Here is a 19,438-nt window from a genome sequence, read left to right on the forward strand (position 1 = left end):
AAAACTTTCTAAAATGAGTTTAAATCACACATATACAATTTTTTATTTTAATTTTGGATAGATTGCTTATACAAAGTTCAATATAAAAAAAATTATATGTTTTCAAATCATAATATTACATAATTAGACATCATATAATATCAACACTTCAAACAATATTCATAAGTAAATATTCATAATTAAATTCATAATAGATATCATTCTTACATGTATTTCAATGTTAGAATTCAAATTCAAATTACATAATTAAAATATCTATCTTCAAGTCATTACAAAAGATGAACCTTTCAAAGTTAAAACTAAAATGTAATATATATAAAAAGAAATTTTGGTACATATCAAGTTTCATATTAAAGGCAATAACAAAAATTCCTATATTTTCTAAGACACATTTGGACATACATATATACATATATGAAAGGCCATAACATAAATCCCTAATTTTTCTGAATTCCCTGAATAAAATAACAGAGTATAGGTTAGAACATACCCTATGATGCATTTATAAAAAGAAATGTTTAATATATTTTTCTCGATGCTTTTCTTTTTGCAAGAAAATTAGTTAATGCAAAAGCAACAAAACCAAACTTGGAAAGTTACAGGGCATACTTCTTTAACATAATGTAACCTGAAAAAAATAAGAATGAGTAAGATCAAGTTAGAAGTACAGAGCTCAGTAATATAATTCCTCATTTATTTTATGATTTGTTACTCATGACACCACTCTCCTTCCCTCTCTCTGCTCTCTTTCAAAAAATTCATTTGCAATCCCAGAAACTCTGCCATTTTACAAATATTCTCATACTCTGGATGTGACTTATCCCCTGAGGAGAAACTATGCAAATATAAAGAATCAACATCAGAAACATCCACCCAACTAAATCCCACTTCCTTCTTTACTCCCCTCCCTCTCATCTTTTTTCGCACTTCAGCAACTTTCTCCCACTTCCCTTTCTCAGCATACATGTTTGCCATTAACACATATGGACCTGAACTTGCAGGATCCATCTCTACCAAAGTAGCAACAACTTTCTCGGCCATCTTCAGATTCCCATGTATTCTACAAGATCCAAGCAAACTTTGCAACACAGACAATCCAGGCCCTCCTGGAATCTGGTGCATCAACTTTTTTGCCTCGTCTAGTCGTCCAACACGGCCCAACATGTCCACCATAATAGAATAATGTTCAGAGGTGGGCTCAATTGAATGTTTCTTCACCATACACTCAAATACTCTATGGCCTACATCAACCATGCCCTTTCTACAGCAAGCGGCCAAAACAGAAAGAAAAGTGATGGAGTCAGGACTGATTCCTTCCCTCTCCATCTCTGTGTACAAACTCATCACAGCCTCAAAGTCTCCATGGCGAGCATAGGCAGATATTATTGCTGTCCAAGCATACTGGGTTCGTTCAAGCGTCTCATCAAACACTCTTTGAGACTCAATAATGTGTCCACGCTTGCCATACATGTCAAGTAGAGCCCCTGAAACAGTTGGGTCGGTGTTTAAACCAAGTTTGAGCAAGTAAGAATGACAACGTTGCCCATGTTTCAATGATATATCTTCAGCAGCAGCAATTGCATTTAACACACTACTAAATGTATACTGGCTGGGTGTTATCTCCTTTATAGCAGACAAAAATGTACAAAAAGCTTCTTTGTACAAGCCATTTTGAGCATACCCTGAAATCAATGCATTCCACGATACTGTTTCACGACAATTAAGCTCCTCAAAAATCTTCTTTGATTCTTGAATGCACTCAAATTTGGCATACATGGTAATAAGGCTATTGGAGACAGTTTGTTCTGACAAAAAGCAGCTTTTTATGCATAACCCATGAATCATTAGACCTTCTGTCACTAAATTCCTGACTGTTACAGAATGTATTAGTCCTATAAACGTAACATCATTTGGATATACTCCATCAATTCTCATTGCATTAAAGAGAGACATTGCATCTTCTTCATCAATAGAAATCATTGTCGTCCAAGACACTACATTCCGATTACTAATGCTCTCGAAAACAACTTTGGCATCATTAGGGACCTCACATTTAGAATAAGTTGACATCAAAACATTGCAAATTGACACATGTGTTCCATATCCAACTTTCTGGGCCAAACCATGTATTTGCCTCCCGAGCTTTAAGTTTTTCATGTGACCACAAGCTGAAACCGCACCTGTAAGTGAAATATGGTCAATTAATATATGGTTACTTAACATGTTGACAAACAATAAAACTGCTTCCAACCCATAACATTCCCCTTCTTGAGCATACCCTGAAATCATTGCATTCCACGAAACCAAATCTCTTTTGGGCATTTCATCAAACACTCTCCTAGCCTCATCTAACATTACCCCCCTTGAATACATTGTTACAAGCGCATTCCCAACAAAAACTTCACAACCAAATCCACACTTAACCACAAGAGAATGCAATTGCCACCCAAATAAAAACCCATAATCACCCCAACAAAATGAAAGAGCAGTAGTATATGTCACCTGATCAAAAACTATCCCACGAAAATGCATAGAACGTGCAAAATGCAAAGCATCCAAACTCTCCTCAAACCCAGAAAGCACAGTATTCCAAGACACTATGTCAGGATGACTCAAATTCTCAAATACAAGCAAAGCCTTCCAGAAATTCCCAGATTTGCAGTACATTTTCATGAGAGAATTAGACACGGAAACAAGTGAAACAAACCCACTACTCACCAGGAGTCCGTGGATTTGACATCCGAGTTTCACCTCTCCTTTACATGCCTTGAGGGACAAGCCAAGGGTGACCTCGTCAACATTTTGAAGAGAATGCAACCGAAACTGGTCTGTAAATGCAGCAAGAGCTTGAAAGGGAAGGTGGTTGTGCAAATGGTTGAGCATGGAACAGTTAACCGAGGCAGCATTTGGTTGGTGAATAAGGTCGAACAGGTGGTGTTCATGTTTGAGTGCATGGAAGAATTTGAAGCCATGCTTGAATGATAATTGTGAGGGCACTTTGTGGAGCATTTTGAGAGGGTATGGCATTACTATAAACACAAAAACTTGAAACTGGTTAAGGTTATCAGATGCTGGCACAACACTGTTACTTCACAGAAACAAACGAGTTTGAGTAACCACTTGCACACACCGCTAAAAAGTTCTGCAATAAAACACATTTACACACGAGAATTCAAATGTTAGTTACAGCCCCATTTAATACAAAAAAACCAGTAGAATCGAGAACCAGGATGTAGTTTCCATCTTTCCTTCTATTTCCAACAGAATAAAACATAACCAAATATTCCACCCAAACAACCAAAATGGAAAACAGAGCACACAACACACAGACCATTCATTATTTTTAATTTCAAAACACAATACCCCAAATCCAGCATTCCAATCCCACTAAATTCGAGCATTCCAGTTTCTGCTCCCTTAGAACCCCAACAAAGGGCACATCAAACAGTTTATTAGGACAATCTTTGTGAACTAGCCTTGGTAGAGTTTCATTCTCCTTTACCCCATGATTCATTTGTGAACCAGCATCCCCACTACCATGGTCATGAACAATTAATACAGTTCCATTCCATTACACTCACAAGCAGCCTCAGTATTCTCTGAATTATGTGTTCCCTTTAGAAAAGTTTTATTTGAATCATTAGAATATAATCATAAAACCCTTCCATCGATTGTTATTTGACTTGGGAAGCTAATCACAAATAACAGGAACTGACACAATGGTTGTAATCTCTAGAATCATTATGCTAACTTGAAATCAGGGGAAATGTTGATTAAATAAGACCTGGAACCCACACTGCATAAACAGCACAACAATAACACCAAAACCCTAACCACATAACGAAACAATAACCTTGCTGCATCATGGCGTCGCCTAACTCGCCGGAGATGCTGATGAATCCCCGGGCCACAACTGCGCCGAGCGAAGGCGGGGTCTGCAGAAGGAAACCCTCACCCCAGAGCAAAGTGAAGGAAGTTCCCCTAAATGCTAAACCCTAGCTACCATATGCAGATGGGGCCATTCGTGGTGGAGAGTGGAGTGAATAACTTGAAGAAGGAAACCAATAGAATGGATTGAAAAGGGGCGCCAAAGACCGGAATGTTTTTGGGTGAGTTTAGTACAAATTAGGTTATTCATGATAATCACCAAACTTCTAATTATTATAAGTTTTAATTACTTATAAATTTAAATATTTCAGATTGAGTTTTTATTAATTTTTTTAGTTTTTGAATTTTTTATATTTTTTAATAAAAAAATTTACTATTTAATTTTTTAAATTATTTACATAATGTGATTGTTAAATTGTCTCATCGTCTTGTTGATTTGTTTCACGTTGAGAAATGTGTATCTTGTTTTCTTATATTTATATGTTAAGAAATATGATATTTTATAATTAAGACACGTCACAAATTTAATAAAAAACTTTTAGCATTAATGGGCATGAGATTAAGATGAACATACTTCTACGTAAAGAATACAATGCTCAACACAACGTCTTTCGTCCTTTTACATTCACTTCTTAACATAATGTCCCTTAAATGAAGCAGAGAGAAATAAAAAACACATGGAATCAACTTTAAAACGTAATAACTAATCTCTATCGTCACCAGGTTTCACTTGTGATGAGAATTAAGCTTTGTCTTCCATTGAAATCCAATTTCAACCATGAATTGAGGCTAGGCATGCAATTCCCTTAAACGAATCAAAGATAAATGTTTAACACAAGAAATAGACTTTAAAACACAATTATAAATCAACTTTCTCACCTAGGTTCAGTCGCGATAGATAACCTAGGATCATGTTCTTCGATTCAGTTCCAACTTCAATGACGACTTCAGATACGCAAGAAATTTGAGGCAAACGAAAAAATTTTGAGGGCACACGAGAAATCTTAGATTCAGAGCACACTGGTTAGGGTGTGCAAGCAAACTTCTGTGTGTAGCGATGAAGATTTATGATTGAGCCTGACGACTTTAGTCCACACCACAAATTTGCAGCTCAAACCACACGATCTACGCGATCTTCAACTCATGGCACGAGATATTCAACTTAGGACACGCGAAAATGTTGGGGAAAATTGACTGCAAAGATGCTTATGGCTGCGAGAGTTTACTAAAGAAGTCTTTTCTATGCAATTAAAAAAACATGTTTTAATATTATTTTGCCTTTTAAAATTTTATGGGGATTAGTAGGTAATATCAATAGGTAAGAAATAAAATATTTACCTGCTGACGTAAATACGATTACATACGGATAAAATCCTTCAAAATTCTTTCCCGGTTAAACACGTTAAATTTATATACAGACACTACTGCCTATAAATCATGTGCGCTGAAATAATACACTGATACACACTGAAAAATATCGATAAGTAAATCTGTAAGTAAGTCACAAATTACATAAAAAATATAAGGATTATAATCCGTGTGTGATTATAATTATCAGTAAATACTAACGAATTTCTTGTAGTGACGGTGAAATTGTCGCAAACCTAATTAAGGATTTTGCAAAGAAGGAAATGAAAAAAAATAACTGATGAGTGAGGCTTTGCTTTGACGAAAATTGAATTTCAGAATAGTACCGAACTTGGTTTTAGATAATTTGATTCACATATGATCTGATTTTATATCTTTGTTTTTACTTTAACTATAATTTAATATTATTTTATTCTTTAAATTAAATAGTTATTTTTATATAATAAAAAACAGGAAATACGATAACTTCAAAATTAGTGAACTTGATAACAAAAATCAATTAATAGTTTAGATGTGATAAAAGATCGACAGGGTATAACAATAAATTATAGTAGTATTAATGAATTAGGATTATTAACCTTTTTTTCTTGATCAAAATTCATTTTGTAACTCATTTCACAATAATAAATTATGCATAAACAGCATAATTAACTTTGTAAATGTATTCATGTGTTTTATATAAACAAAATACGTGCAAATTTAGATTTTTACGTCAAATTCATTGAAATTTGAGACAGGTAATTAAACTAGAATTTCTTTGTGCAATTTATTAATTCGAATCAATAAATAGGATATTTATTAGCCCTATCTCTTTAATGTTGTACATCGATTAATTTTTGCCATAATCCCTTGTCACGTTTAATTTTTTTTTTCTGCCCTTCATTTCTCAGTTCAAATATCTTACATGTTCTTTGTTGTTTTTAGTATACGTTAATGATATTTTTCTCAGTAGATTAATAGTCATAAACATCAGACATGTTTCGCAATTAAAAAATGATAACAAGGTAAAACTTTTCTTGGAAAAGGAAATATTGTAATCTAACCTTTTATTATTGTATTATAATTATTTTTACCGGAACAAATTACTAGTGATGTGTATCTAAACTTAGAGATAGTAATAAAAATAAAAATGATAACAAGTTTTTAGTCGATGGATAAAAAAAGAAGGAAAAATACTGAAATTAGTTTGGGTCAGAAATTCACAAAAGTTTTTTCATGTATGTACAGACTTCATAAAGAGAAGCCAAAAATCAAATGCCCCCACAGATTTTTATGTCAGACACCAACAACTCTACAAAACCCCAAGCATGGGTATTCATAAACAAGTATTAATTTTATATTAAATTTCTGGGTACAATATTATAGCATGTGCAATTTCCTCAGAGAATCTTTTTGTTTCATAGGAATCGATCATAGTAGTAATAATTCCCTGGTAACTCCGATGCTAAGTAAGAACATGTCATCCATAAAAGTTACAGCAAATCACATTTCTGATAACCCCTCGAATTTTAAGTGACTAAAGTATTATTTTGCCCCCTGAAAATTTTGAGACCAGTCACGTTAGTCCTAAAAAAAAAACCAAAATCACATTGGAAAAAAAAATTATAAGAACACCTTTTTGTTATCACACTGGTCTACTGTTAGTTAAAATTCCTTGAAAACTACAAAATTATGAACAAGACTCTGTTGAACAAGAGACCAACAAAATTTTGCAGTTTTTTTATGAATTTTAAATAACAAAAAAGGGTGTAATCAAAAGTATTTATCAAAAAGTGTGTTGATAACATGTTAATGTTTGAAAAAGGGAAGTCAATCAATTTTAATCATCAATTAGAATTGATCGACATTTTTAAATTTTAGGGATTAAAATAGTTTTTTTTTTTTCATAGTTGAGACTAACGTGACCAACTCTAAATCTTGCAGAAACAAAACTGAGTTTCACTCTATTTTAATCAAGCACAAACAAAATCCTTGGTAAAATCTCCACCAGAAGAAGATTTTCGGTTAGGAACCATCTGAAAAAGCAATTTGAAATGGTCATAACTCTGCTCCACGCACATGAAATTCTGAGATCCCAGGCAAAAAATAGTTATAATATAAAATTATATATTACCTGATCATTGTCTTTTGCATCAGTTAAAGATCTCTGTCGTTTCCCTTTGCATTTTTTATTCTGCTTTTTGCCTTTCACTTCATCATCAACAAAGTTCTGGCCTGACATCTCTGCAAGGAACAGATAGACAAACTAAAATGCTTCAATAAATGGAATAACACTTGGAATCCATAAAATTAGAACTCAACAAAAAATAAATAAAAACACATCAATGTGGGTTACGCTAAGCTTTCTCAGACAGTAAAACCAAATTTGAGGATGATATTTTGGAAGGAGAAGAAGATTGTGGGGTCACCTGTGTCACTAGAAAGCATATCCTTATGGCAGACACGAGATTCACACAAATGAAGATGTCCTGAACCAGAGGGAGTTCCTTTCCTTTGCCCTAAATCAACAACTTTGCTTGAAGTACTCACACTTTCTTGAAGGGATGGAGCAACTGTGCTTCTCTGTTTGCTTGAAGATCGATAGTGCTGAATCCATGGATTTTCCGCCAAATCATGACACTGGTTACTCCTACTCGTTTGCGGATTCACTCTCTCAAAATTGATTTTTTGCCAACACCCACCACGAAGCACCTTGAACTGTTACAGTTCAAAAGAAAAAAAACAACAACAACTTAGTCTTACAAACTGAGTTTTCAATTCCAAATTGATATACATGGTAAGCTAATGGATGTTTGATTTTATCATAACAAACTCAGAAATGGTGTCTATGTTAATTACTGATTGACAAATCTTTGAATTTACATATTTATAGTGATGACATTCATGAGAACAACCAAATCCATCTCAAGTGAGTGTAGAAGAAATTGAAAAGGAAACCTGGCCAGAAGTGGTAGCAGGGTCACCGGAAGTTCCTTTGAGGGAAAAGGAAGCTTTCATTTGCTTAGAATCATATAACTGATTAACAAAAGATGCTTCTATGGACTTGATATACATGCTGTGTTTCTCATCTGTCCATTCTGCAGCCATTGTGGGTTCTATCTCTCTAATGCCCTGATACATATACATATTAAACCACAAAATCATGTTAATGGAATACATAGTGTAAGACTAATTTGCAAATTAAAAAAAATTCAAACAAAAAATGTTTGGTTGAAAGGAAAGGAAAACAAAACAAAGTTCTCTACATTTAGTGTTTTAATTGTTTTTGAAGAGAATGAGATTTTTAAATTTATAAAATAAAGAAAAGGCTTTCGCTAGTTAAAACATAAAAAATAAACTTATTACATCGTTTAATTTTTGGTAAAGTCATACAAACTTTGTGTTAGAACATATTTGTTAATTTAATTCAGAAAAAAAAATTATATTATATGTAGTTAGTTGTTTATAATTTCACAAATATTAAAATGTTAAGCGCACTTATTTATTCAAGATTTCAGACAGGGTTACTTAAGATCAAAGTTCGTCAATTCATTTTCTATTTAGTTTTCATCTTTTGAAAATACCCAATTAATTAATTAAATTCATAAAGTAAACATAACATGAAACCAATGAAACCAAGCTCTTGTTTAATCATACATTAAATACACAACAAACTTTATATTGATATTTATTTATGAATAAGAGTTGCGTAATGCAAGTTGAAACCCAAACTTCACTTAATCACAACCACTTAAATTTCAGGGAAAACAATACTTTTACCAATAGCCAATACCTCCAAAGTCTCCGATTTAATATCTGAAAGACTTTAAATCATTAATGGATTTAAATAAAGACGATTACGAAATCTCCACCATTTAAATGTTACTCGTAAAAGGAAAAGAAAAAAGAAAAAGTTATTACCGAATATATATCAGAATATTCTTCATTGCAGATCAAACAAGCAAAGCATGAACAGATTTTCTTTTTTCAAAAAAAAAAAAAGTTATAGCATCCTTCATCCCATCCATAACCCTAGAGAATATTGCAAGAGTTTCTCAGGAGAAAAGAAGAAGAAGAAGAAGAAGAAGCAAAGCCGTGTAAATTAAGAAACTAAAAAAGGAAGAATAAAAGTTGAGGTACCTGAATCGGGTTGTTAATGGAGTTGAGGAAGGTGGATGAAGTTGTTGGAGCTTCTTCTGGCGTTGTGGTTACTCTGAAATTGTTCTTCATCTTATATGAATATTTGTGTGTGATATTTTCGTTTGCAATGGGAATTAGAAGGTGAAGGAATGAATGAATAAGAGGAGAGAAAGGGGCGGTGATGGTGAACAAAAAGGGAATACAGTTGTCTGCGCTTTTACACGTGTCATGGGGCCAGTCCATCGCCACGTCACCGTCAGGCTACATTAGCATGGAAGATATTTTCGTCTCTCAATCCAAAATATCTGTTATTTTCCTTCCTCACATTGTTTATCTTATAAACAAAATTCATATTAATTCTTTAAATATGAATGTGTCACTCACATCAACCACAGTTCTATTATTTTGTTGCACTTAAAAATCTACCACCCCCTTCCCCTTCCTATTCTATTCCTTCCACCATCTTAGATATTTTATTCCTGCGCTTCTACTTTTGGAAACTTGATTTATAAGAAATCTGATATTATCTTCTCCTCTTCATTTTGGATTAAGAAATTCAAGGTTTTGTAGATAATCATTTGCATGAGTCATGTGCTTTTGTTTGACTTTTTCGTTTTTTTATTTTTTATTTTTACATTTTTAATTTATAAATAAAATAATAAAATCTACTCTTTTCTTGGAGTGGGGGTAGGGTTGGGATGGGATGACGTATAATTTTATCTTAAGTCAAATTATTTAAAATTGATATATGAGAGAAATAATTAGGAAAAAAAATTATATCATATTAAAAAATGAGTAACGACAGAGGAGATATCTGTGGGCCGTATAGAAAACAACGGAGCCATAGGACTCATCCCATTCGTTACTGGTAGCTGAAAACCAAGAATGAATAAATGAACAAAATTATCAAACAAAGATCACGAGATATGAAATGGGTCCGTAGGTGAAGGAACACATGATGATATGAAGCATCGTGCTGCAACATCGGGATCCATTTTATGCCTGGACCATGATGCTCTTCCCGTTCAGTTTAAGCCTTTGGTTGGATCTGTTTCGAGATATACATGATTATGTTTTTTCAGAAATGTCTTTTTCGAGAACAATATACCTTCTTTTACTAAAGAAAAGAAATGTCGGATTTTGATAAAAAAAAATCTACCATTTGTTAATAATATTTTTTTTAAAAGGTATATACATACAAAAATATCTTATATCCTGTTACATTATCTTTAAGATATTTGTACTGTACCTGCATAAAACAATTAAAATTATATCTCACTGTCGTATATACCCTAAAAAACTAAAACACTTCCTTGTTATAATTATTTACAAGGAAATGGATATAATGACAACAATCTCTTTTAATTTAAAATAATATAAAAAAATATTGATGAGAATGAAAAGTCAATTTAATTTTATGATAACTTCAACGTTTTCATGTACAAAAAGTTTATGTATCTATTCATGGCTTGTAGGAATGAAAATAATGTAAAAATAGCACTCTCAAACATCAACAATATCAAGAAATTAATAAAACAAAGAAAATATGAGAATATTTTAGGTTTAACTTTCCAATCACTTTAATAAGAATAACTTTCCAAAATACTTCTGTCAACAATAAAAACTTTCACAAAGTAAAAAAGAAAACGTTCACAAAGTTCTAATATACCCTATATTAGAGAATAGCTACTTAATAATATTATTAATAATATTGGAGCATGGCTACTGATTAATATTATTAAGAACATATTAGTCACCTGAAACAGTCAATATATGAATTCAATCCCTCAACTTTCTAAAAAATAATTTTCTAACTTTTAAGTTACTGAAGTAAGTTTTACCAATTATATTTAATCCAGAAACCAAATATTACGATTTAAGGACATATTTAGGGCAAGAAATTAATTTAGCACTTTAAAATTTAGAATTTTAGTTAAAAGAAATATAACTTTAAAAATTTGTGAGGGTGAAATCAAATGTTTTGGTCAGCAATTTTGAATCGAAGTGTTGAAATCACTTCACTTACGGTGCTGCTGTTTGATGTAGCCATATGCTCAAACAGGTTTTTGACACTCCTAGAATTTGGTTTTCCTTTTTCTTTTTCTGAAAACTAATAGTTAGTCAAGATGGAGATTTTTGCACTTTGCTCCAAACTATATAACTATATGAGTACCAGTAGAATGTATAAAGTCAAGGGTGTGACAATCTATATACTAAACACAATATTGGTTGCAAAAAAAAAATTGATCAAAATATTTGTATAAAAAAGAGAAAAGAAGTAATAGACACAAAATTTTCATTACTTGACAACACCATAAATGCTTGGATTTCAGGAAACTGAAAAGGTTGTATAGCAACGGTCTGACTTCATGTCAAAGATAATTATCATGTTTATGCTGTATAACTGAGCCTCATGGTATTAACCTCGCCATGACTCCATGATGACCTTACTCCATTATCAGATCCCTGTAATTGAATTATGAACCTGCTTGCTAATATTCAGTCATCTACAACCTTCAAACGCCAAGCATAAAGAATAGAATACAAGTTCCAATTAAAGTAAAGCAAGTTAGTTTGAATCAAGCTTCTGGCTTCTGGTCAGATTCTGGTATGACAGTATCTTGCAAATCAATCCGACCTGCATAAACACGTCACATTGTACATCAGTTGTGATAGATGAGTCTTAATTATATACCAGATTATTGCTACAAGTCAATATTGGTGAGACCGGAGGAAACAAAGCTATACAAATACTGCAGTCTTAATTTGTCAAAGAATATTTATTCTCCACTGAGCCCAAAGAATGCGTGCATGTCTTGCATATGCGCATTAAGAATAGCTTTTCATACCTATCAAGGTAAGCAATACATTGTGTGCATTAAGAATAGTTATTCATACCTAACAAGGTAATCAACGAAGGGGCTTTTGATGATTCTTTTTCTCTGATAGCTACATCTGCAAAATATTATGTAAAATCGGAGGATTAATGTTTGAATGCGTGTAAGAAAAGGCAGATTTTAAGTCAGAAAGTATCTTTCATGTTCTTGATCATCCCAAGGTGTGTTTTTTTAGGAGTATCTTCTTCGGGTATGCCTACAATTGGGGGATCATTATTCCATTTCATCTTATGCCTTTGAATGGTGAAGTTTATCTAGATAGGAAAAAGTATTTTTTTTGTCTAAATTAATGTCATAACCAATGTACTTCCTCAGATTTTATCGTAGTATCAAGTAGATTTCGGGCGTGTAATTACAAAAATTAAATTATTGAAATAATTTATTATTGTAATAGATTATACTCTTCTTTGTTCGGACAAGCTTGATGAAAAGTGGCCGTAACATAATTAATTTAGTTTGATTGTAACAAAATAAATCAAATCATAAGAAAAAGGATCATGAAACTCAAAAGACGAAAAAATTGTTAAAAACTGATTATAAATTATGAATTATCAGATTCCTAAAAAAATTTTACAAATCTCAATTATTATCCTAAACATACAAAAAAATCCCAGAACAGCTAAAAACATAAAAAATATCTTCCCAAAACATGCTCTTAGATGTCATCATTCTTAAATCATCATCTAAGTTTTGTTATAAAATAATGTAATCAGCCATAAAAATAATGTAATAACTGCCAATTCTGAAAAAAGATGAAATCAGCCAGCATGATCCTTCCTCCCCATTTAAGTTTTGTTAGTAAATATTTTCAAGTACCACCCTGGGATTTCAGCATGAACTGTACCAGCTTTCTTACTTCATAGAAATTTAAATCTAGGCAGTCACTAAGAGGATGAATTGCCATAAGTTGCATACCTGAATTTTCAAGAGATGTAAGAATGTCCGACTTCTTAAAAGTATATCCAATGAAATTGTTATCTTTGGATGTCAGCATCTGCAAGAGCATCATTAAACAAAACAAAATGTCATAAGCATTGCAATTTTAAATAAAAAGTAAATTATTTCTCAAAGAAGCTGAAACATTCAGAAGATAACAGATATTGTTCAAACAAAAAGACAACAGCAGCCATGCTACATCTGAAAAACCGTTGAAGCAGAGTTTGAAGAGAAAAAATCAAGACAATAAACTAAAAAATTTCATTAACTCAACAAAGACCTTACTTTGTTTGAATAAAACTTTATAGTTTACTGAACCAGCAGAGTATACACTCCTCCTAACCAAAATAACATTAAGACAAATTTTTGTCTCCAAACTCAGAACAAGCGGTGTACTAACCTATGAATATCAGTAAATATAATAGGAGACAAACATACTTAAAAAAAGAAATCAATCAAAGTTAATAGTTAAAGATATGATGCAACGAAATGAAGTTTTTTGCTATGTTTGCATTTTTCCTACACATGCACATACCTATGTTTGCCACGAAGCACGTAAGCTCTTGCTAACAAACTTGATAAATTACAAGCTTAAGAAAACAAATTACCTTCCGCCAAGGTCCAACAGTTGCTGTTACGGATGGTGGTCCATCTACCTGTCAATGATTTAAATCACTGATTTAGGTGTGTTTTAGAGTCATGCGACTTTAGAAATTATAAAAAACAGAAGACATATATAGCCTACACGGCTCAATTTTGAAAATTACTCTATCATTGACTCGTTGTAAATGATAACAAAATGAGAAGGTGTGGCGGCCAAATAACAATCTTGGAAAACCCCAATCAATAAAAGATTGGGGAAACAATTCTGAATAAAATATTAAATACTATATAGCCAGCATATACTTTGTTACTTTGAAAACATGCCAATCTCACAACACCAGTTTAAAGAATCCCTCCACAACTCCCAGCCAGTAATTTATATTGATATTAAACTATTTTTATATACAAAGAGACAATTGGGTCGTATGCTTGTTCCCCATAAAACCGAGCCTCCCAAAAAAAATGTGAATTTCATGTTGGGCATTTGGTATAGCAGACCTCTTTGTCCAGGCAAGAACCCTTGTGTAGAACGTATAAACAGTAGTAAGAAGAATAGTTTTTCTTTATGATGAAGATGGACATAGAAAGTGAGAGAGCTCATATAATTAAATCATTAAGGATACTATTGGATACTCGCATTCACTACAGATATAGGTGCAAACCTATCTTGGAAGCTGATTTTGTAGAATAGAATTAAACCTAAATCAACTATCTAAGATAGTATTATAGCATATCCTAATGAGATTTGTTGGACTTATCATGTCACCTATCATCACTACCCACAAATATTTCCCATGCTTGAGATGTTCAGACCTAAATGTGAGAAATTGTGTTGGAAATCTCATATCAACTAAAAATATTATCAAATTATAGTATATAAGTGCAAAACTTGCTTTACAACCCATTTTGTGGAGTTGAGTTAGGCTTAAATCCACTTTCTAAGAGATACTATCTTGCACATGCATAATGATGTTTCATTTACATTCATCAAATCTTTGGTAATTAAATAATTTTGGAGCCTACAAGAAATTATTATTTATGAATAAATTTGACTCATTCTCAATGCATAAACTTTTATGTAATATATACTTACTTCAGGAAACTTCTCAAAATTTTGAGTATCTAAATCCCCAGTGACTGTAGGTTTATAAGCAGCTTCTAATTCATAAAGCATGTCCCACTGAACACCCTTGAACCATGGATGAGCCTGAAAAATCAAGTGCAGATTTGTTAAGAGAGGACTTATGCAGATTATCAGGGCATAAAAGTAACAGGTACTTTCAAGACACAACGTTGAAACATTCCCATAATACATAACCAAGTTAGAAATAAGGTTTATTCCAGTATTTGAAGGAATTGTCAAAAAACACGGGCTACCAGTAAGAGTTGTCACCTTTATTTCTTCTACTCCTCTTGTTCCTAGTCTTGAGTCCACATCACATAGCAACCGATAGATCAAATCCTTTGCTTCTACTGATATCTTAGGTTCTTCTGGGAATTTTAGGCATGTTTTCCAGTTAACAATCTGGCACAATACAGAAACGCTGGGTCATTATGAAAAAAAATTGGATATGAAGAAAATAAGAGAATCAATCAATCATAATACCTTACGGCAAGCCATCCTTGGATCGTCAGAACAAAATGGAGGATACCCAATAAGCATCTCATACATAATTGCCCCAAGAGACCACCAATCACATTCTATTCCATAGCCCTTCTTGAGCAAAACTTCAGGTGCCATATAATCAAGAGTTCCAACAGTTGAGTACGCCTAACAGGTGTACAAGTTCGTAAGAATTAAAAGATTTCATATATCAAACAAAACTACCACTTAATATTACACCTCACAAAAACTAGTGACATAATAAATACGAAATATCTAGAGCATTTTTAATTGGTTGTTGCCTTTATTAATCTCTCCCAGAAATATTTTGATTATAAACTGATTTGACAAAAAATAAACTGATCCAACACACATATAGTCATTACTTCATACATTTTTTACTATTTGTCTATTATGCCAATAAATAGTTAATACCCACTAAGGAACGTGAAATGGGGTAGCGGCATACCAATGCACGTCGATTACGTTTCCACTGCTGTAATTGCTCCTTTGGCATCAACCAAGGAGAGGCAGAATATCCTTCAGTTTCACTGGTTGATTCTTGACTGGTAAGATCTTCATTTTCCAATAAAATTGTTGAATACTTATCGTCAAGAGGCTTACATAAGCCAAAGTCCGAAAGCTTCAAATGACCATTTTTGTCCAGTATCAGGTTATCTGGTTTAATATCCCTACACAAACAGAATATCTTGGACTGAGTATAACTATACTTATTTATCTTTCTAGAGAAAATTTATTTAATCACAAAATTTGAAATCCTTCTCCAGAAACATTATATATTTTTATCACCTGAAGATTTTCTTAACATTAGTGACAATCAATCCACTGTACCATAGTTTTATATTCATCATTCACAATAGCATAAAAGTGGACTACATCTGAATATAGTCATTTGCAATATGAAAAGATAAATATAAATTGCATCACATGCTTTCAGTAAGTTGCAAGCAACTAAAAATACTGTTTTTTGATGATTTCAGACCAAACAGATATCATTGTTAGACCAAGCAATAAGCCATGTTGAACCATATAAATGTTCTTGGCCCCACTGCTTGCAGCCTCTTGTGCATAAATAGGCTACAAGGTGAGGATACTATCGGCTGCCAATAGAACAAAAGCTGAACCGTGTGATAATAGCCACATACCTATGTACATAGTTGTGTTGATGTATCGAGTTAATAGCAAGAATGCTTTCAGCAATGTAGAAGCGAGCAACGTCTTCAGAAAGAATATCTTCTCTCATTAACAATGTCATAATGTCGCCACCAGGTAAATATTCCATGATGAGATAAAGGAAATCCGAATCTTGGAATGAATAATGGAGTTTTACTATGCATCTGCTATCAACCTCTGCCAGCAAGTTTCTCTCAGATCGAACATGTTCCACCTAAATTATATTGATATCATGATATCAAAAGAAGCACACAAATTGAGCCAAAAGTCAGAATAACTCCTAAAAATTCTTTTGTCTACTTGTATTGGAACTTTTAATCCGTAACATAATTGAACCCTAAGTTCAAAGAATATGGATGTTTTTATTCCATTTTTTCTCTATTATGACAATTGTAATCAGCTGCTGGAAACAGCAGGAAGGTATACGGAAGAAGCAAGTTGTTTTCATTGTAAAATGCCTTCTCAACCAAGGAAAATGAGACGGTCACAAAACCTAAAGTGGATACCTACTGACCACCACTTTGTTTTTCACTAGACAGAAAGTTGAAATAATTCTGCCAACCAACTAAACAGGTTAACCATTCCAAAAATTACATAAAATAAAAAGCATTCCTATTGTAGTAACTAAATAACAAATAAGTGATGATATGATGCAAGCTAGTTCACTTAATGTTGAGTGTAAAATTCTAATTTTACCAAATATATAACAAGAGTCAAACCATCATACCTAAAATCAGTTTAATTGGGAAAAAAATTGATGTAATCAATTAAATGGAGGAAAACGCCAAAGAATTGTGAATTTCGAACAAGGCTTTCTAAATTGCAGTTGCGATCCCTAACATGGCAAGAAATTGCAAACAAATATTGACAATATGGCCACAGTTGCTGTCAGAAAGATCCCCCTTGACCTTACAGTTGAAATCAAAGTGACAGAGCATTTTCCAAAACCTTGATTGTAAATTTTGCTTGTTTCATGCAATAACTTGTACGATTATCAAGATCAATCAACGCATTGACGTATAATGCACTAAGTCTGGCAACTGGTACCTGTCCGCGACTAAGCATCTCTGACTTCTTCAATTTTTTCATGGCAAAAATCTCTCCCGTACTTTTAGCACGACATAGCCTCACCTATATTTTCTCAAAGGTATCAATGACCACACCTTCAGAAGGAACCAAAGGTTTATGCAGATTATATTTGCATACCTCACCAAAAGCACCTTTCCCAATCACCGTCAATTGTTCGAAGTCGTCGATTCCAATTTTACGTCTCTGAATCCTCATGTACTCAGTTTCTCGGCGCTCCAAGTTCCTCATCATTTCCTCCTTCTCCTCAACCGGTATCTGAGATTCTTGCACTTTCCTCTGCAGCGCCCTGCGTCTGAAACAGAAAGCAACATAAATTAATAAGGTATACAATTAGGTATCCACTTAAACCATGATCAATTCAAATCATGTCATATTATCTTTACTAGTAGTAATCATGTATACCAAACTCTAGATAAATCATTAGACATACATAGTAATAATATCACAATAATCAACATCAACTTAACTTTTTAAGCTTCAACAATAATATAGTAGTACTTCAATAAACTATCATCATTAACATAAACTTAGTCTCCAACTCAACAAGAAATATTCCACCAAATCAATGAAAATTCATTTCAACGTTAAAATTATTAAATGCTGCGTGTGTGCGTGTGTGTATAAACATGACAATTCCTGTGCTACGAGCTACGAGACCCTATTCTAAAAACAGAGTAATAGAACGAAGAAAAGAAAAACTCTCATACAACGTTGTCGGTGAAGGACATTCAAATACGATAAATCAATCCTGACAGTTCAGAATTATTAAATGAAGCAATAGAGAAAGAAATATAGTATAGTAGTGAATGAGGAATGAATAGGTAGGTGAGAGAGTTAGGTGACGTAGGTAGCGTAGTAATAGTAGTAGAACCTGTCTTTGCGATCCTGCAATCCTTGGAGATAGTTCTTGTAATGATTCTCGATGAACTGCTTGGCGGCGGCGGCTTTCTGCCGAGTGACCGGCGAGGAGACTGAAACGTCGGGGCCGGAGTCCAAATCGGCGCGATCGTGCCTGAGGTTAATGGCGCCGAGCCTCACGGTTCCGTCGTAACCGTCCATTCGGATCGGCGATCACGAGATCTGCGACGCCGTGCTCGAGCGATGTGACGTGCGGAGCAAGGAAGAATATGCACGCACGCGTCAACGGTTATGGTGGATGCTAGTGCCGGTGCTGTAGCTGGTGTTGTTGGCGTGAGTGGGCAATGAAATGAACTAGTACTTGCCAAAATGCTTCAAAGCTGTAGCAAGCTGTATTATAACTCTGAGTTGTCGCTTCTCCACGTCTTCTTCCCTTTTTCTTATTTTTTTATTATTTTAAGTTAACAAATGTTGCGGAAACATATTAACTATAAATTAATAATAACTATATATTTTATAATAATTATTTTGATATTTATAGTTATGGTAATGAATGAATGGTATGGTTATGGTGACATGAGATGAAGTGTGGAATCTTTTGGAAGCATTGTGCATCCATGATTACTATATAATCTGATTTTGACTTTGGGAATGAAAAAAAAAAAAGAAGAACGCTATTGTCGGCGGAGATCCATATGCATATGAAATGGAATAGAATAGAAAGAACGTAAAGAAGAGATTCACCTTCTTGGAAGTTTGCGTGAAATTCACGCATTCAGTACACCACCCTTTGGAGTGGACCCTAACCCAACCCAACGCAAACCCTTTTTTTCTTTTCTTCAAATCTTCACAAGGACCCTCCCTGATTTTGGCACACTATTTT

General features: G+C 33.3%; 3 protein-coding genes across 8 annotated transcripts; all 3 read right to left on the bottom strand.

Annotated features, from left to right (window-relative positions):
* Positions 1-677: 677 nt before the first annotated feature.
* Positions 678-5,357, bottom strand: LOC114194594 (Pentatricopeptide repeat (PPR) superfamily protein). Of its 4 annotated transcripts, XM_085665614.1 has the most exons (3): positions 4,768-5,356; positions 3,854-4,693; positions 678-3,142 (listed from the first exon to the last, which is right to left on the bottom strand). In XM_085665614.1, the coding sequence occupies exon 3, from the start codon at positions 3,025-3,027 to the stop codon at positions 709-711; it is 2,319 nt and encodes a 772-aa protein (XP_085521740.1). In that variant the 5' UTR covers positions 3,028-3,142; positions 3,854-4,693; positions 4,768-5,356; the 3' UTR covers positions 678-708. The 4 variants fall into 4 exon arrangements, with proteins under 4 accessions (XP_085521740.1, XP_085521741.1, XP_085521742.1 ...); XM_085665615.1 differs by having other exon boundaries at positions 678-4,693; positions 4,768-5,357; XM_085665616.1 differs by lacking the exon at positions 3,854-4,693.
* A 1,213-nt stretch (positions 5,358-6,570) lies between these two features.
* Positions 6,571-9,567, bottom strand: COR27 (cold regulated protein 27). 3 transcript variants are annotated; one of them, XM_085665617.1, is made up of 6 exons: positions 9,376-9,544; positions 9,157-9,267; positions 8,194-8,367; positions 7,665-7,953; positions 7,370-7,479; positions 6,571-7,271 (listed from the first exon to the last, which is right to left on the bottom strand). In XM_085665617.1, the coding sequence occupies exons 3-6, from the start codon at positions 8,341-8,343 to the stop codon at positions 7,209-7,211; spliced, it is 612 nt and encodes a 203-aa protein (XP_085521743.1). In that variant the 5' UTR covers positions 8,344-8,367; positions 9,157-9,267; positions 9,376-9,544; the 3' UTR covers positions 6,571-7,208. The 3 variants fall into 3 exon arrangements, with proteins under 3 accessions (XP_085521743.1, XP_027938809.2, XP_027938807.2); XM_028083008.2 differs by lacking the exon at positions 9,157-9,267 and having other exon boundaries at positions 6,571-6,792; positions 9,376-9,567; XM_028083006.2 differs by lacking the exon at positions 9,157-9,267 and having other exon boundaries at positions 9,376-9,567.
* Positions 9,568-11,604: 2,037 nt separating this feature from the next.
* Positions 11,605-18,927, bottom strand: LOC114194618 (Protein kinase family protein). Its single transcript, XM_028084961.2, has 12 exons — positions 18,569-18,927; positions 17,815-17,989; positions 17,656-17,739; positions 16,581-16,822; positions 15,884-16,106; positions 15,418-15,582; positions 15,205-15,336; positions 14,905-15,018; positions 13,817-13,864; positions 13,188-13,266; positions 12,274-12,330; positions 11,605-12,013 (listed from the first exon to the last, which is right to left on the bottom strand). The coding sequence occupies exons 1-12, from the start codon at positions 18,754-18,756 to the stop codon at positions 11,955-11,957; spliced, it is 1,566 nt and encodes a 521-aa protein (XP_027940762.1). The 5' UTR covers positions 18,757-18,927; the 3' UTR covers positions 11,605-11,954.
* Positions 18,928-19,438: the final 511 nt, after the last annotated feature.

The sequence above is a fragment of the Vigna unguiculata genome, chromosome 8 (genome assembly GCF_037176805.1).
Source record: "Vigna unguiculata cultivar grain cowpea cultivar isolate G323 ecotype 2 chromosome 8, ASM3717680v1, whole genome shotgun sequence".
NCBI classification, from domain to species: domain Eukaryota; kingdom Viridiplantae; phylum Streptophyta; class Magnoliopsida; order Fabales; family Fabaceae; genus Vigna; species Vigna unguiculata.

What these genes read in the sequence shown, in the direction of transcription:
- LOC114194618 (XM_028084961.2), bottom strand. Translation starts at nt 18,756, where the DNA reads ATGGACGGTTACGACGGAACCGTGAGGCTCGGCGCCATTAACCTCAGG. An exon ending in GGAAAGGTGCTTTTGGTGAG is followed by an intron (nt 17,740 to 17,814) that starts GTATGCAAATAT and finishes GAGAAAATATAG; the next exon opens with GTGAGGCTATGTCGTGCTAA. An exon ending in TTCGTTGATTACCTTGTTAG is followed by an intron (nt 12,014 to 12,273) that starts GTATGAATAACT and finishes GTGTTTATGCAG; the next exon opens with GTCGGATTGATTTGCAAGAT.
- LOC114194594 (XM_085665615.1), bottom strand. Translation starts at nt 3,027, where the DNA reads ATGCCATACCCTCTCAAAATGCTCCACAAAGTGCCCTCACAATTATCA.
- COR27 (XM_028083006.2), bottom strand. Translation starts at nt 9,465, where the DNA reads ATGAAGAACAATTTCAGAGTAACCACAACGCCAGAAGAAGCTCCAACA. An exon ending in CCATTAACAACCCGATTCAG is followed by an intron (nt 8,368 to 9,375) that starts GTACCTCAACTT and finishes TATATGTATCAG; the next exon opens with GGCATTAGAGAGATAGAACC. An exon ending in CTGCTACCACTTCTGGCCAG is followed by an intron (nt 7,954 to 8,193) that starts GTTTCCTTTTCA and finishes GAACTGTAACAG; the next exon opens with TTCAAGGTGCTTCGTGGTGG.